The sequence below is a fragment of the Camelina sativa genome, chromosome 11, assembly GCF_000633955.1.
Source record: "Camelina sativa cultivar DH55 chromosome 11, Cs, whole genome shotgun sequence".
NCBI classification, from domain to species: domain Eukaryota; kingdom Viridiplantae; phylum Streptophyta; class Magnoliopsida; order Brassicales; family Brassicaceae; genus Camelina; species Camelina sativa.
In genome coordinates this window covers 47,141,545-47,158,101 of record NC_025695.1, presented here as the reverse complement: position 1 = coordinate 47,158,101, position 16,557 = coordinate 47,141,545, and the positions used below count along the sequence as shown (strand labels likewise).

At 38.1% G+C, this 16,557-nt stretch overlaps 3 protein-coding genes across 3 annotated transcripts; 2 read left to right on the top strand and 1 right to left on the bottom strand.

Annotated features, from left to right (window-relative positions):
- Positions 608 to 2,135, top strand: LOC104726898. Its single transcript, XM_010445858.2, has 5 exons — positions 608 to 765; positions 1,121 to 1,236; positions 1,348 to 1,465; positions 1,554 to 1,706; positions 1,842 to 2,135. Exons 2-5 carry the CDS (start codon positions 1,229 to 1,231, stop codon positions 1,998 to 2,000), a joined length of 438 nt encoding a protein of 145 aa, XP_010444160.1. The 5' UTR covers positions 608 to 765; positions 1,121 to 1,228; the 3' UTR covers positions 2,001 to 2,135.
- On the top strand, positions 6,091 to 8,036 carry LOC104726897 (dof zinc finger protein DOF5.6-like). The gene is made up of 2 exons (XM_010445857.2): positions 6,091 to 6,340; positions 6,727 to 8,036. The coding sequence occupies exons 1-2, from the start codon at positions 6,293 to 6,295 to the stop codon at positions 7,792 to 7,794; spliced, it is 1,116 nt and encodes a 371-aa protein (XP_010444159.1). The 5' UTR covers positions 6,091 to 6,292; the 3' UTR covers positions 7,795 to 8,036.
- LOC104726896 (GDSL esterase/lipase At5g62930) lies at positions 8,211 to 9,928 on the bottom strand. The gene is made up of 5 exons (XM_010445856.1): positions 9,675 to 9,928; positions 9,153 to 9,293; positions 8,969 to 9,045; positions 8,699 to 8,863; positions 8,211 to 8,611 (listed from the first exon to the last, which is right to left on the bottom strand). The coding sequence occupies exons 1-5, from the start codon at positions 9,852 to 9,854 to the stop codon at positions 8,443 to 8,445; spliced, it is 732 nt and encodes a 243-aa protein (XP_010444158.1). The 5' UTR covers positions 9,855 to 9,928; the 3' UTR covers positions 8,211 to 8,442.

Here is a 16,557-nt window from a genome sequence, read left to right as displayed (position 1 = left end):
AAAGCAAGAATCATGTGTCCTAATTCCTTTAATTTGCTTAAAATTGTATAAACCATTTTTGTAAGAAAACGAACCGTTTAGGTCTTTATTATTAGTTTAAACCCTTTTAGTCGAGACGCCGCATACAATATGTAAAAACTCTATTTTCTCAAAAATCTAAATAGTCTCTTCTTTAAATCTTTTTTTGGGGGGCAATTTTTCTTAATAATCATTATTTCTAAAGATAAATTTCCAAAAAGAAAAAAATGTAAATTTATGATTAAAATCAATTAATTCATCTTAGTTCTTTATAGGTTACTTCTTAAAGATTATGTGTATATTTTACGTGTGAAGTTTTTTAAAACTATTTCAGTTTTTCGAAAATTGTAACATTTTTAAATTTCTACTACACGATCGAAGCGTTTGCATAGAGTAATTTAAATATAAATGTATCTATTGTGACAGTTTAACCAAAAAAGAAATATCTATTGAGACATGTATTTGGGTTTAAAGCCCACGAAGCTGAAGAGACAGGCCGTGGAAGCAATAACATATAATGTTCTTATGGCAAAAACAGGCCCATAATAAGTTTATTTTGTTTGTTAACGTTTTGGCCTAGGGTTTTCGACGACGCCGTTTAAGGTACTGATTGTTTCTTTCGCCGACCCGAAGCGCAGACGCGACCGAAACCAAACCACCGTGTAGTCTCCATCTCCGCCTCGATTTTGACTCGCCTGAACCATACCTCGAAGGAGCGTCTCGAATCCTCTCCGTCAATGAAGACAAGTATGTTATTTCTTCCCTTGAATTAGTATGAAAATAGTTCATTAGGTTTGATCGAATCGATTACGTTTGTAATTTCGTGATCGCAATTTTAAGTTGTTCCTCTGCGTCGTTCTCTCTGTTAATTGGGGTTCGAAGGGTTTCAATTTGAGCTTTGGTTCCATTAAGCACTGTAAACGTGATTGAAGGTTCTAAGTAAGTACTGATAATTAGCTAATTGATGTTTTCAAAGTTCCATTATAATCTTGATTTTGTAAGATGTTCCAGTTGAACCTTGATTTGTAAACGTGACACAACTGTTTTTGGGAGCAACACTCTCTTTGGTTCTTGATGTTGATGTTCCCATTGAATTTTTCAGGAGCAAAACCTCTTTATCTTCTCCTCTCTTAATTTGGGGCATCGTTTGGTTTCGAACAAATTCAAGAACAAGCTTCTGGGTGGTTAACGTATCTGCTCAACATAAGAGATGAAAATGTATGTTCTTAGTTTTTTGTTTGGTGGTATCTCATGATGATGATGATGTATGTGTTTGAACTCCGTGTCGGTTTTGTAATCAAAATTTTTGTGTGGGGGTGGTGTTGGCAGAGTTAAGGCAAATGCAGGAGCACTTACTAATTTCGAGGTGCTTGATTTCCTAAACTCAAGAGGTGCATCAAAAGATACTACTAGAGTTATAGCTCCAATTGCTAGATCAGAATACAAGGTAAGGTTCTTCCTTTTCTGGTCTGATTTTGGCCTTAGAAGTAAGGTAGTGCTTTTGCTAATAATTCGAGCTATCTTTCTTTGTATAGGTCTATGATTATTTGTTGGAGACTGCTGCTTCCACTCAAACACGAGAGAGCGTTAACAAATTCGCAGATAAGTGCAAAGATTTCAATGTCGCCAAAGCTGAGATTCTCAACATCATCAATCTCCGGCCTTCTTCTATTGTCGAATTGGATCCGGTTTGTGTTTATTTTTTTTTCTTTTTTCTTGTTTTTGTTTCTGATATCAAATGAACATATCTGCCATTGCATTTAACAGTTTTATTTTTCTTGTATATAAAACATATCAACTCACTTGTTGTGACTCTCTTGTAGATCATAGAGAAGGCTCCCGAGGGACAGGAAGTACGCGAAATCGACACAGATGGGATATTAGAGCTTGTGAAGGATTTGCTACCTCCTCTGCCTACTACTGAAACTGAAACTCCTAAAGATAATGATGAAGAAGAAACAGAGAACAGTGAACTGTCGTAATATGCAAACGAAGTTTTCAAGTTGTTTATCTTTTTAGCTTATAATATATATATTTTTATGTAATCTAGGTTCAGAACGAGACTGAAATTGTACTAAACTAGATGGAGTTAGAGATGATTTAATTTTGGTTTCATATTCTATAATCGCTAACATCGTATTCAACAAAAGAAAAGGAATCGAAATTCGTAAACTAAATTGTGCACCATGCATGTAGAGAGATTAGGTCCATTACTTTCGTGATTTACAAAACATAGAGGTACGACCCACAAAAGTAGAGGAATATATTCTACAATTATACTAAGAAAAACAAAAAAGAAAGGAATACTAGACCTTATTTTATATACTTTTCATGTCGAATATTATTTCAAATTTTCCTTGGATAAGCATAAGGTTTGACATCTTGACATATAACAAAATAGGTATCTCAATTCTCAACCTTTTTGAAAGCATATGTAATCCATTCCATTTTCACTTATAGATTAAAGCTAGGGTAGAAATATTCAAAATTCGTATACATATGGTTGAGTTGGAGTATATACTTAGACATAATCAGAATTTTCGTATACTAGACACGGATTCGGATCACGGTGTTGATGAACATTCAAGAAGAAATACATGCATGGTATCAGTAAAATGTGAATATAATACTATTTTGTTGGACATGGGTTCAGTTCATTAGTGTGATGGTTCAGTGGTGATCATCGTAAATGAATACTATTGTGATTGATCAGCGTTACGTTGGTTTGGCATAAGAATGAAGTTGTCAGTACGTAAGTTAGAATACTTGTTAGTTTTTGATATGCTAGCTTCTACTGCCTTCCTTAATTAGTACTTTAGAATTTGTAAATTCCTTAAGAATACTCGTTTTACTACTACTCCATTTGCCTAACGTTAGTATATCACACAATTCTCTCGAGCTTTCTATATATATACCTATATATACACTAATTTTTCAAATGTTGTATTGTATATCAACATCATATGTTATCGTTAAGACTCATAATTTCATGATGATATGATGATGTAACGAACAAATAACGAGTGATGCAATGCAATGGAACAAAAGATACGCGGGCGGGATAGATACACTTTTATTATCTTTAAAAAGTGGGTCTCGCTAGCTAAATTGTGGAGAGATATATATAAATGTGCCAAAGAAATTGTCATCGTCACGCTTAGCTTATCTTGTGTGATTTATTCTCTCTTCACACTATTCTCGATGCCCTTTTATTCCTCTTTCCTTTCTTTTTAGCATTAGTATTTAGTTTTGTTCTGTTATTTAAAAAAAATCATGTGAACCAACTATGAAGTATTCTCCCTAGATCCTTACAATCTTCAGTTTCCCACTTGTCTCATATAGCTATACGAAGCTTTCTCTTTAAAGTTATTTGTATTTTCGGATCACTTAATTTTTTACATATTGTATGATACGATACGATTAGATGATTACAATATGTAATGTCATCAAAAAACGTATTCTATAATCGTGAATGTAACTATGTCGGGTTTAATGAGGTTTTGTATTCGTTTCAATCTAGAAACGAATACAAATAGATTTATATTCCTTATTAAGTTTTGTAAAATACAAATAGATTTAATTAATGTAACAAATTTGTTCACTGTATTATGACAAAAAAAATATATATATTATTTTATCGTGATCTTTAATCATTAGTGAAAATTCAATTTGAACGTCAGATTCAAAATGTACGTAATTCTATAATCTTCTTAGTGCGTCTCTAATATAGCCTTAGTCGTCCTTTGCTTTTTAATATTTTAATTATAGTCGTCCATAGTCCATAGCATGTGTCGCAATACAATGGCAGGTGCCTCCGGCGGAATTTCCATTTGAAATCATACCGTCATCATATTTTTCTTTTTTGTACGACGACCAATCCTGGTACATCTGTACATAGAAGCTAGGTTTTTTCATTCTTCTTACACTGAATGTTATTATTAGTACACCGGCAAGTCTACTTCGAAGTTTGAGCCTCTAAGGTTATTTATCCATGGAAGTCGGGTAAGAGATAAACTTTTACTTACAAAAAATGAAAGTTATTCAGAGACAAAAAGAAAAGAAATTAAAATTTATCTATTTTCTTTGATGATCGATCATTAAGGGAAACATACTTTCCTAACAAGATTAATTCATCGTCAACCACATTTAACATTTTGCAAGATACAGTAATATTATATTTTCAATTTATTTGAAAAGAGAAAAACAAATTCATAACTTTAGACTCTCTTTTTATCCTACCGTCGGGTAAATTATCTGGTTTTAATTAACAAGCGTAATGCTTACTCAACCTAAAAAACAAAATCTGTTTATCACAATCATCAACAAGATTCATCCTCTACATCGAACCATTGGCAACCACCACCAACTAACTTCGTAAAGGTAAACTTTGATGGAAGCTTTCATTACCAAGATGGAAGTATTGGTGTTGGCTGGATATTACGTGATGATAAAGGAACGTATATATTATCCGGAAGTTCAAAACTAAAGCAAGCAACTACTCCTTTGGAACCGAGGGACTAGCTCTACTACATGCCCTTCAATCGACTTGGTGTTGAGGTTACTGACAAGTAATCTTAGAGGGAGACTGCAAAGCCCTGGATGATCTTTTACATCAACGAAGCATGAATATAATTATAGAGAACCTCCTAGTAGATATCCGCAGTTGGGCGGATCACTTAACTAATATATCTTTCTCGCTAGTCCGAAGAGAGTGTAATCAGGCAGTTGATAGATTAGCAAAACAAGCTCATCTTTAACATGAAACATCTCGTGTAAACTACTACCCTCCATTGTATTTACGGATCGGAGGGAGCTTTTCCAAGATTATGTAAACAGTTGATGTTCTATTAAAAGACGTTAAAACAAAAAAAAAAAAAAACAAAATCTGTTTACTAAAAAGCACTGTTACTTACAGCCCTCAAACTTTTGCGTCTTCTTTATCATCGGATCAAACTCTTTAACCTTTATTTCGAAATCCAATAATAAGAAAATATCAAAAGTGGTTTTATTAACTCTTTGAATAATTTACTAATGATTCAGGAAGTCAGAAAAACCAAAAACTTGAATCATTTTATTAACAACACATGTAGGAAAAGTGACATGTGGCAAGAGAATAGATACTTTGCTTGAGAGGAGCGAGCGAGTGGAACCCATCCCATTACTAGTCCAGTCCCAGTAGTGTCCCACCATAAGTTCTCAAACTCTCATCTCTTCTTCTGTCCTTCTTTATCGTAAGTCTCAAAACACAGACAAAACTTACGATAAAGATATTATTCTCTCTCACTTTTGTCTCTGTTGTGTGACGATCAAGCCGCTATTTCTGAACCCATCCGACGGCTCACCCATTTCGTTTAGGTCCCATGGCTTTAATCATAACCGTTGGATTTGATAAAGATGACTTGGTCAAGTTGACGTAGACCCACCCAAAGAATGTGGGTCCGAGGATTTTGGAACCACCGACGCTTTCTTTTTCCTCCTCCTCCGCCACATCCGTATCTACCGGTCCATTTATACGCCAAATCACTCGAAATCAAAGTTTTTAACTTTTATCATGATCACACCAAAGCGAGGCCGTATTAACTTTTCCAAAATCTAATTTTTGAATAAAAACAAATCTTTGTACCTCGAAACAGAACATATTGATTAATTAATATCTACATATCAAGAAATTAAAGAAATACTGTAGTAAAAATACACAGACACTGAGAATTACTCACCGTACCCTATATTATTTCTAAAAATAGAAAATTCAAAGGAAAGCTCCATAGTTCTCGTTTTGTTGTCCATATATTAATATTAAACTTCTCAATAAATGTGAACCAAACTAAGAATTATATCCAGAATTTATATATATTACATTGTCGCTTTAAAACAAGATCACCTGAGTTATCCAAGATCTAAATCAATAATTGAATTTCAGAGAGATACATTAAGCATTTTTCTTTGAAATAATATTTCATTAGTTTGAAATGATTTATAGTAATATTTTTAAATAGAATTAAACTTGGAAAAAAAGAAAGTAAAAAACAAATAAGTGTGAACTAACAATAACTTAAGCAGTAGAAGTAGCTTTGAGTGGAGACAGCAATCCCGAGGAGAAGAAGGGTCCTCTTCTCGCTTCCTTCTTATTCACATCCCAACCCCCAAACTCCTCCTTGCATTCTCATCTCATTTCTCTTCTCCTCCCTCTCCCTCTCTCTCTCTTGATTTTGTTCAACAGCTTCTCTTAAAATTCTCACTCTCCCCCAAACTAAACAACCAAACAAAACACAAAATGGGTCTCACTTCTCTTCAAGTTTGCATGGATTCTGACTGGCTTCAGGTACTTTCCCTCAGACCTCCATTGTTTTCGTATATTGTCTCTTTTTCCAAATGAAGATATCTAGGACTTCAACCATTTCAAGCAAAAGTCTGTTAACTATAAAGATAAAAATGACAAATACTATGGAAGATCTGTTTGTGTTTTATACGTACTTATTAAAATTTGAAAATATTTGGCCTATTTTATTAAATATGTGAATTATTATATTTTAAATGAATTTGTTTTGTCACATGTAAGTACAAATGCAAAAGCATATATCAGGATTGGTACAATTTATCTTACTCATCTTGAACCATCGTTTTTGTCGTGCATTATCATACAACTTCGATTACATATATAGAGAAATTCCACATTTTGATATGGTTCTGTGCTTTGTGATGAGTTAGGAAGCTGAGTCATCAGGAGGAAGCATGTTAGACTCTTCAACGACTTCTCCATCAGCAGCCGACATACTCGCTGCTTGCAGCACTAGACCACAAGCCTCGGCCGTGGCTGTAGCTGCCGCGGCTCTGATGGACGGCGGAAGGAGGTTGCGTCCACCTCACGACCATCCCCAAAAGTGTCCTCGTTGCGAGTCAACACACACTAAGTTCTGTTACTACAATAACTATAGCCTCTCTCAGCCTCGTTACTTCTGCAAGACTTGTCGCCGTTACTGGACCAAAGGCGGCACTCTAAGGAATATTCCAGTTGGTGGTGGATGCCGGAAAAACAAGAAACCATCTTCCTCTAATTCCTCCTCCTCCACTTCTTCCGGCAAAAAGCCATCCAACATCATTACCACTAATACCACTGATCTTATGGCTTTAGCACATTCTCATCAGAATTACCAAACGTCACCTCTAGGATTTTCACATTTTGGTGGGCTGATGGGGTCTTACTCAACTCCGGAGCACAGTAACGTTGGTTTCTTGGAGAGCAAGTATGGGGGTTTACTTTCGCAGAGCCCTAGACCTATTGATTTCCTGGACAGTAAGTTTGATCTTATGGGAGTGAATAATGACAACCTGGTCATGGTTGATCATGGAAGTAACGGAGATCATCATCATCATCACAATAATCATCACATGGGTCTGCATCACGGGTTAGGTCTTAATAACAACAATGGTGGATTTAATGGGATTTCTCCGGGAAGCAATGGAAATGGTGGTGGTCTCATGGATATTTCGGCATGCCAAAGACTTATGCTATCTAGTTATGATCACCAACATTACAACCATCAAGAAGATCATCAAAGGGTGACAACAATAACGGATGTGAAGCCAAATCCGAAGTTGTTATCGCTTGATTGGCAGCAAGATCAATGCTACTCCAATGGTGGTGGTAACGGAGGCGTAGGAAAATCTGACGGTGGTGGCTACGGTGGAGGTGGCTATATCAACGGTTTAGGTTCATCGTGGAACGGTTTGATGAATGGCTATGGATCCTCCACTAAAACAAACTCCTTGGTTTGATAAATTATTCAGAAACGTTTTTCTCTTGTCGTCAGTAATGAGTAGTAGTAGTGAGAAGCAATTAAATTTATGTACCGGTTTGTTTGCTTAGACAGTCGTACTTAGTTACTTTCGTAACTATCATCGCTAATTACGAGAGTAATCTTGATTAGGGTATTCGGAGAGATATATCGGTTTGTATGTGTTCGTGTGGTTGAGGTGTAATGTTACTTTATATATACTATTTGCCCATTTTACCTTTACTAACTTAGCTTCATACGACTTAAAATTAATTACCAAACAAGTTAACATATATTCTTATTGTCATCAACTAGTAGAGAAGCAATCAAATTTCACACCAAAAAAAAAAGCAATCAAATTATATATGACAGTGAAATGGATATTTAGCATTATAAAGAAGATAAGAAACTTTCAGATTGGAATATATCGTACGATTAAATTTAAAGATAGAAAGCTAGTGCAGGCACATAAGTCACAACACATAGTAAGTACATCATAAGTATATTACCTTGAAAAAGATCTCTAGTGATGCAGTTTTTAGGTATTTTATTCACATCGAGAGTTGTCCAAATCTCAGGATTGAAATGTGTTCATGAAATTAAATCAAAAGATCAACCTGCTCATGGATTTGGGGATGATCGATTTATCTTATAAGCAACGCTCTTCGAAAGCTTTTGATGGGTTCTCACCATCGATCTGCGAATGATGAGGGAAATCAAACGGCATTTCTTCAGGAGAGAGCCAAGCTTCTCTAAAAACTCTCGAGACTTCCTCAAAAACTACTCCATTGCCTTCAGGAGTGAGATGCAATCCATCACTGCTTATAGCCAACAACAACGAGCAAGAACCATTTATAAACAGCAAAAATGATTCAGGAGATGAGCTTTTTGATTTAGACACAGACCTTAGGTACTTTTTCTGCCAATCATTGGTTTCTTGCATCTTAGACCATAAGTTGACAAATCGCAGACCGAGTTCCTCGGCTAATGAGACACAATGTTGTGCGTAGATTCCCGTTGTTTCATTCGTCCTCTCAGGCTCTTTCATAGCTTTCTCACCATATAATGATCTGATGTAATAACACAATCACTGGCTCGTTTATAAGATGTATCGGACTACAAATGTTTTGAGAAACAAAAAAAATGCAAAGCTACAGATCAAAATGAAGCCTTACTCTGCATAACTTTGCCGCCCAGCTTCATCAATTGGTGGTGGAGTTATAAGCACAATTAACATTGTAGGTGAACATTTCTACAAAACAGAGTCATTAATGCTTCAGAACCATTCACATAAAGGAAGACATTGTCAAGAAAAGACAATGCAAGTGAGAGAGGATCATAGAAGCATATAAAAGAAACCTTCAAATGCTGAACAATTCTTCTGACATTATCTTTGTACTCTTCCACCGGCACATGTTGCCTATCACTGGTTCTTCCTTTAAGAGCTGCATCGTTTGCACCAAAGAATATCGTCGTAGCAACAGGAGGAGACGTAGAGCCCTAAGAAAAAGAGAGTAGAGAGTAGCAAACACACTGAGATATAGGCACACACCAAAACAACTCCACTGACAAGAAGAGTTCTCATCATCTCAAATCTAAATATTTTCATTGTTAAGAACACTGATCATCCATGAAAATGTCATCAACAAACACATCCTAGACTTATATCAAAACATTCAGAACTGAATCCAGAATTACAGAGTAAGCACTAAGCAACACAAACAGATGTGTAATGTACTTAGAGAAACACATGGATCCAGAGGTACTCAAAGATGTATCAGATTCACACTCAGTCATAATCTCAATCACAAAAGCAGATCTTGAAGAAAAACAATTCAACATTGAAGAATCGAGAGAGAGAGAGAGAGAAAGAGTACTGACGGGAGGGAAAATGTGATGAAGCAAGAAGAGAGCCCATCGGGTGTTGTAGCCGCCGTAGCCGCGAACCACAACATCAGCCTTGCGAGAGTAAGCGTCGGTAAGAGCAGATCCCCAACCGCCGGATCTGAATGACTGCGCCGTTATCGAGTCGCCGAACAGAACTATCTCCGGCCTCATCATCTCTGTCTCATTAAACCGGAGATTATTACAAGTACCAGTCGCTTCTGGGCCGACCCATATGGACTGTGGGCCTGACTAGAGAGAGAGGGGTAATATAAGCAGCGAAATTTGCAAAAGTAACCTTAATATATATATATATATATATATATATTAAGGAACTAAGCATAAATTTTTTTGTTTAAAAATAAAAAAAAAACTAAAGAAACTAAAAATCACTCTTCATGTTATGTTTTTCCAGGTTAATTCAATTTTTTTTATATTTTTTTGTAGAAAGGTTCTCAAGTCAAGTGAAATGCTATAATGACTCATTTCTAATAAATGACATCACAATTACTGTATATACTAGGATTTACTCCGTAGTACACCAGGGATCTATTCGTTTTCATAAATCATTTAAATATGTTACTATACTAATATAATCGGGTTTTTTTAGTTAGTTAATATAAGTATTAGAATATTATATATAATATGTTGTATTTGCAAAATTTACCCCATAGTAAATTTCTTTGTTTTGTAATATCAATGCACTTATATATTTTTTTTTTTGGTGTTTTTACAATAATTAACAGTACTTGTTAATAAAGTTATATGGATTGACTTTGAACGAACAATAAATATGTGTACATTCAAAAATACAATGAACTATGATTAAAATCAAATTTGTTTTAAGACCATGGTTTTGTGCATGGTCTTAATTCATGGTCAAAAATACAATGAAATATAATTAAAATCAAATTTAAGGTGATTAATAGTGTTTAAGACCATGGTTTTTTGGAAAATCATTTCAAAAAAGATTATTGCAAAAAAATATACTTCAAAAATGTTAAGATAGATTTTAAAAATATATATATACCTGTTTATAAAAATTCAAATCACATCATATGCTGAAAAAAATCTAATATTTTTTTTTTAACTTTATGTATTAAATAGTAATTCAAATAATTAAAGATAAGATTAAATAAAAGTGAAAGGAGAAATATATTTTAATCTAACATATTGCTTTAAATTAGGTAGATAGATTTTAGGAAATTTGAAATTAATATTATCAAATAAGGAAATGATTGTGTTTGGTTGTAAGGATTGTAGAGAATTTAACTATTTGTTTGGATACAAAGATATAAAAAGATAGCACAAAAATGTACTCCAAAAATGTTAGGATAGATAGTGTCATTTTGCTTGGCTCCTTCTATATGTATGAATTGCTTACTTAAATTTGTGTTTTCAAAATTAGAACATGCATAGTTTCCAAACTTTTTCAAAGAAAAACATCTCAAGCAGCCCTCAGGTCTAAATTGAATAGGATACTTTTATTAATAGTTGTTCCATTTTTATGAGAACTCAAAGATTAATACTCTCCAAGTTAGAATATAATTGTCAAAAAATTATATTAAAAAAACAAGTTAGACGAGAAAGACAAAACTTATTGGTCATCCTTCAAGCTGGTAAAGATTGTTTGAATGTGCTGACACTTTGACATATCAAGTGCTTTCTCGAGTGCCTTTGAGATCCTCGTGATAGACCGGACACCGATCCACTCCGCCGCTGACGCATAAGCACTTTCTTAGGTCTGAAGATTTATTGCGACGCCGAGTTTCCTGGTCTTGGAGAAGTAATTCTGTTATTAAGATGCCGATGAACAGGAGCAATAGAAAGCCAAGCACCTGAAGGGCGTTCACCAATTCCTCTGTACTCACCGTCAACCCCATCACTCCCTTGATTGACAATTTTTTTTCAATTTTAGCTATTTAGGGTTTCAGAGAAATTAACTATTTTGACCAAGAAAAAAATACCTAAGATACTTCAACACGCAATAGGAATATTTGGATGCCTTCAAATATCTTCCGATACTGTTTTGGATTTGGTATCCTGAATTTGATTATATGATTAGCTAGGATATTCACTTATTCGGTTTGTTACTTAATTAATTATAAAATTTTATTTAATTTTGTATCTTGATAAAGTTAATAAAATCTGATTAGGATTCTCTCCAACAAAAAAAAAATCCGGTATATCTAAGATGAAAAAAATAATTTCTTTTACTAGACTTTTAAATTTGATCAGAAAACAACTTCTGGTGTGCTACAAAAATAAAGGTATAGACCTAGCTAGCCCCCACGAAGACGACCCATCAGTTTATATAAATTTGGTACAAGAAAAGTCACTACGAGTACGTGAATTTGAGAGATTTATTGTGTGGTTGCTGTTTGTTTGCTTAAGATCCAAAAATCGCAAAAATGAGGTCTTGTGAGCTGAGCTCAGATATTGGTTGATCTTTAATTACAAACGTGTGAGATGATTATAATTGGTTGTTGGGAGGAACGAAGAAAAAATTTGTTACGTTGTCTCAATTATTTGTGAGCCCTCTGCCTATACTTGTATATGAAGAAGTAAACGAAAAAGGCTGTTTCTTAAAATCTGAACAAACTTTATTTTTGTTTCTGTATGTCAATCTCTTTTGAGTTGGGTGAATTTGGATCGAATCCTGTGGCACTTAGATAGACGTAGAATATTGGAGAAAGCTCTGACATCTTCATGGCAGAGGCGGCAACAATGAACATCATCTCCAACTCCAAGTTCGATGTCATCTTCTTCTTCTTCTTCTTCTTCTTCTTCTTCTTCTTTGTGATTGCGCAATGAATATGTATCAACGAGGACGTAGAAAACCACGAGGGCTTCAACGAACCACATGTAAGTCACCACGAGGTTGTACACTGTCATTATCATCTCTTCAATCCCTGCAAAATATATCAACGATGGTGATGATGATTCAGAAACTAATGTAATATATATGCTCAAAACGATGGAATATATATTTAGTTCCTGATTGATATTAATTAGGTTAAAAACAAATACTCTAAGATAGATTCTCTCTTTTATCTGGCTAAACAACATATATACCGAACCGGATTGAACGCAGCGGTTTTGGGTTGGTTAAATCTTGCAACCCATTCTAAATTTCTCTGGTTTGTTATCCGTTTCAACTTGAACCGGTTTGACTTTATGATGGTTTTGACTTATTTATAAAATCCACCGAACTATTATTAAACTCAAAAGAAAAAAAATGGTAAATAGAGATTTTGAAAGCAAATTGACAAACTCTTGAAGATATGCAAAATCTCTCGATTTCATTCATACTTTTTCTCTTTTTATTTTATTTCTATTTGTACCAGGGATTACACAGTTTAAACAAATAAAGATTTTGTGGGAAAGAGCAAGCAAATTCTTTTATTAATCGGGGAAAACGTGAGATCGTCACTTAAAACGAGTCGAGATAGAGCTTGTTAGTTCACAAGCGAACTAGCAAGCTTAAAGTGACGAACTGAAAACAAGAATGAATTATACGAAAGACAATAGCAGTTTTCGATGCAAAGTATTGCTCTGTAGGTATTGTCTGCGGGTCAGGATCCTTTCTCCAATAGATGTCTCGAGCTATTTATAAGCGAATGTAGAGTTAGAGCACTCTAGGGTTTTCTGTGTGAAATCCCGAGATTGTCCTCCGAGGTTGGCCCATTTCCTTCTATCTCTGGTGAGTCTTTGTTGGGCCGAGTTGGCATATGGGGCAAAGCCCATAACCAACAATAGTCCCCCCCTTAGTCCGGCGAGCGAGATATTTCTGCGATCGGCGGGCGTACTTTGAGTCTTAACATATGCCTGCTCGGCGTTAGGCGTTCCAGACTGCTTCAAGAATATCTAACTTTGTGTGCTGATGGTTAAAGCGATAGTTTTTGTTGAGCTCGGAGCTCGTTCTGATGTTGTATGCGTTGAGTGTGTTGTTCTGGAGCGCGAAGCTTGTATGAATGTTATGTGTCTTGAGCACGTCTTTGCGGAGCGTGGCGCCTGGCGCGTGGAGCGTTGAGCGTGGATCTCATCTAGATGTTATGCGCCTTGAGCACGTTTTTACAGAGTGTAGTGCTTGATAATGGATCTGCAATGGTTGAGGACGGAGTTGCCGCACATAGTTCGTAACCAAGGATCAAAGAAATTGAGCCAGACCGGCATGCGGAGATTGAGGTCGGCGAGCTTGAGATTGAGGTCGGCGAATGAGTTTGAGGTCTCCGAGATTGAGGTCGGCGAGCGAGAGAGTGAGATTGAGGTCGCCACCGAGAGTGAGATTGAGTTCGGCGCCGAGAGTGAGATTGAGGTCGGCGAGAGTGAGATCGTCATCGTCGAGGTTGAGGTTGAGATCGGCGAGTGAGATTGAGGTAGCCACCGATAGTGAGACTGAGCTCGACGCCGAGAGTGAGATTGAGATCGGCGCCGAGAGTGAGATTGAGCTCGGCTTAAAGGGAGATCATTGTCGTCGAGGTTGAGATCGTCGTCGTCAAGATTGAGATCGCAACCGAGAGTGAGATTGAGGTTTCCACCGAGAGTGAGACTGAGGTCGGCGAGAGTGAGATCATCGTTGTCGAACGGGGTCGAGAGGTGAAGAGAGGTCGGTGGACAAGGATTGATGAGTGCTGAGGTTGGTTCTTGCGAGATCGGCGGATTGAGGTCGGCGGGACGCTGCACGATGCCCCGGAGTTCGAAAAATCCTCATTCTAGGTCGGCGCTTGTCCTACCATTGGGGCGAGCTCCAAGGTCAACTCCTAAGATGGGTGTTCATGATGTACGCTCGCATTCCACGTCCAAGCTGGAGGTAGACACAAAACTGGAGGTCGGCACCAAACTTGAGGTAGGCGCCAAGCTGGAGGTCGGCACCGAAATTGAGGTAGGCACCTAGGTAGAGGTTGGCATCAAGCTTGAGGTAGGCACCAAGCTGTAGGTTGGCGCCAAGCTGGAGGTCGGCACCAAGCTGTAGGTAGGTGCCAAGAGACTCGAGTGTGAGAGCGTCGAGCATGAGGGCGACAAGCGCGAGAGAGTCGAGCGTGAGAGCGTCGACTGTGAGGGCTGCGAGCATGATAGTGGCAAGCGTGAAAGAGTTAGCGTGAGAGCGTTTGACTGTGAGGGCGTCGAGCATGATAGTGGCAAGCGTGAGTGAGTCGTGCGTGAGAGTGGCAAGCGCGAGTGAGTCGACTATGAGGGCGTCGAGCATGAGGGCGACATGCATTTGAGCGTATGTTTGATATGCAACAAGGCTTTGTGCTTTACTGGAGTAAAGTGGTAGGCGAGACGGACTCGCCATACCTTTAGGTGTGGCTTTTGTGTCCGGCTTATCCTGTTGGTGTTTGGGGTTGGCAAGAACTTGCAAGCCGGAGCTTGGCTTATTAGTCCAGGCGCCCTCAAATTAGTGCGAGACTTGCTCGGCTTTTTGCTTGGTTTCGAGATGTATTTTACGGGGCGAGACGTCTCTCGGCTTACCCTGTTACGTGTTTCGAATACCAAGTTTTAGGTTGGTAGTTGAGATGAGCTCGTCGTACCTTTTAGGTGCGGCCCTGGTGTCCGGCTTACCCTGTGGGTGCCCCGAGGTCGGCAAGAGTGTGCAAGTAAGAACTTGGCTTATTCAAACTTGACCGCCTGCTAGCTGAATGCGAGACTGGGCTCGGCTTTTTTTGTGCGGATTATTTCACCGCTGCATCCATGTGGAACGCGTTTTTAATCGAACACCTGGCCAGGGTGACGATGTAGAAGCTGGACACTCGTTAAGACGGACTCGTTCGAGAGAGCTTATTTGACTAAGAGTACTCTTGCGAGTGTAATTTTTTTTTTGTAAATGACTTCTTTTGAAGAGTTGATGAGCTCGGCATGTGAGCGTTCTTTTTTTTTTTGTTTTTTGCTAATGATATTATGATGTTTAACTCACCTTTGATCTTCGGTGTTGAGCTGCGAGTTGGTCGTCGATGTACAGCTGTGAGGCCATTGTTTGGGTTGGGTTTATGGACAGACCATTGCGTAAAACCGAAATTGTGAAGGTTTGGGGAGCTCTTGCGTGAACCCGACTCCTACGTGGGTGGTTTGTCGTTGGATTGATGATCGGCTTGCAGGTAGTAGAGACGAGCTTGGTAGGTCGACAACATAGATAAGTTTGAAAGGTCAATTGTTTGCCATATCGCCAAGTATGAATGTTGGGAAGATCAGAGCTAGTGAGATCGTTTCTCGTGATATTGAAGATATCAGAGGGTAGCGAATTGGTTTGGGTGAGGTCGGCGAGATGGAGCTGGGAGATCGCCGAAGAGGGTTGTGCCGTCGGAGATCGGACAATCGAGTTGAGGTCGATCTCGCCGAACTGAGCTCGGCGCCACTCTCAGGTTTCGTCAATCAAGAGGTCGGCGGTGAGGTTGGTCGAAGAACGCGGCACAACGACCATGTTGCGAATGGGATCACTTGTGACCCGGTTGGGATCGATGTGGAAGATCGACGAGGTCAGCATTTGTGCGAGATCGGCGACGTGGGAGATTGGCGATGTGGGGTCACTTGTGACCCGGTTGGGATCGATGTGGGAGATCGGCGAGGTAGGCATTTGTGCGAGATCGGCGATGTGGGAGATCGGCGATGTGGGGTCACTTGTGACCCGGTTGGGATCGATGAGGTCGGCATTTGTGAGCTCGACGCCGACCTTGACGAGATCGACATTACTCGCGACATTACTTGCGACACTCGCAGGGTTCGGCCAAGCGATGAGAGGGAGACGGGAGATCGGCACAATAGTGTGCTCGGCACATCCATGCTCGGCGGCGACGAGCTTGGCGTGAATGATCTCCGAATTGCGGTTGGTTCTGATTTTGATGAAGGCGACGCTGATCTTATGTGTGGAGGTCTCGGTTTT

Coding starts and splice junctions, on each gene's coding strand:
- LOC104726896 (XM_010445856.1), bottom strand. CDS start 9,854: ATGATGAGGCCGGAGATAGTTCTGTTCGGCGACTCGATAACGGCGCAG. Junction 9,046..9,152: donor GAATTGTTCAGCATTTGAAG/GTTTCTTTTATA, acceptor TCTGTTTTGTAG/AAATGTTCACCTACAATGTT. Junction 8,612..8,698: donor TGGCAGAAAAAGTACCTAAG/GTCTGTGTCTAA, acceptor GGCTATAAGCAG/TGATGGATTGCATCTCACTC.
- LOC104726898 (XM_010445858.2), top strand. Junction 1,466..1,553: donor TTGCTAGATCAGAATACAAG/GTAAGGTTCTTC, acceptor TTCTTTGTATAG/GTCTATGATTATTTGTTGGA. Junction 1,707..1,841: donor CTATTGTCGAATTGGATCCG/GTTTGTGTTTAT, acceptor ACTCTCTTGTAG/ATCATAGAGAAGGCTCCCGA.
- LOC104726897 (XM_010445857.2), top strand. CDS start 6,293: ATGGGTCTCACTTCTCTTCAAGTTTGCATGGATTCTGACTGGCTTCAG. Junction 6,341..6,726: donor TGGATTCTGACTGGCTTCAG/GTACTTTCCCTC, acceptor GTGATGAGTTAG/GAAGCTGAGTCATCAGGAGG.